This window comes from Arachis ipaensis, chromosome B04 (assembly GCF_000816755.2).
Source record: "Arachis ipaensis cultivar K30076 chromosome B04, Araip1.1, whole genome shotgun sequence".
Classification (NCBI taxonomy): Eukaryota; Viridiplantae; Streptophyta; class Magnoliopsida; order Fabales; family Fabaceae; genus Arachis; species Arachis ipaensis.
The window spans coordinates 109825744-109826577 of NC_029788.2; the positions used below are offsets into that span (position 1 = coordinate 109825744).

The 834-nt window shown below is 24.8% G+C and overlaps 1 protein-coding gene across 1 annotated transcript in view; it reads right to left on the reverse strand.

The window, feature by feature from the left end:
* The window catches only part of LOC107639616 (alanine--glyoxylate aminotransferase 2 homolog 3, mitochondrial), a 13410-nt gene that overhangs the window by 5722 nt on the left and 6854 nt on the right, over window positions 1-834 (reverse strand). The window contains exon 3 of the mRNA XM_016343164.2: window positions 10-180. Coding sequence (XP_016198650.1) covers window positions 10-180 — 171 coding nt within the window. The remainder of the gene's footprint in view (window positions 1-9; window positions 181-834) is intronic.

Consider the following 834-nt stretch of genomic DNA (forward strand, 5'->3'; position numbering starts at 1 on the left):
GTAGTTTACCTGCACAACATTGAATTTCCAAATGCTTTGAGCTGTGGCTGCCATGGTCCCAGTTGCATTCCCATGATAAGAGTTTCTTAGAGATATTACGTCATGGCACCCCGTGTACATCTTTGCTATCAGTATTGCTAATTCGTTTGCTTCTGTTCCGGAATTTGTGAAAAACGCAACCTTTGTAATAACAACACACAAACACAAATTCAATCATGTTTTATCATAAAAAAATTATTCTTGTTTAATTCAGCATCTTATCTTCAAGCATGCATATCTCCCGTGGTTATCCACTGAATCAATTCGGATATTCTGTGGTTGGTAGTTATGAGAATATAAATGATGTGCAATACAATTTTAAAATACTTAATTTTGATACATGCATGTTAATTGTAAAAGTTGTATACAAACATAGAATAGTGTGTTATTATTATTATTATAGTATATAAAAAACGTAATATATGTATATAAAAAATCAACAAATAAATTAGTTATTATGTATTTATGTGTATTTATATATAGTGATTTACATATTTTTTTTAACTAATAATCAGTTATCAAAATAATCAAATTTATTTACGAACATTATGATGAAATTATTTTATAAAATGTAAAATTTGTATTTTAATATAAGATAGTTAATTAGAGATTGATCTTTAGTATATTGATAGCATGATTATATAATTATATGTTGACCGCCATTATTATAAGATTAAAATATAAAATATAAAAATGTTAGATGCACAATAAAATTTGATCACCAAATTAATTACCATATATTTATATATATATATATATAATATGCATTAAAAATGAGTTTAAATGAGTTGAACA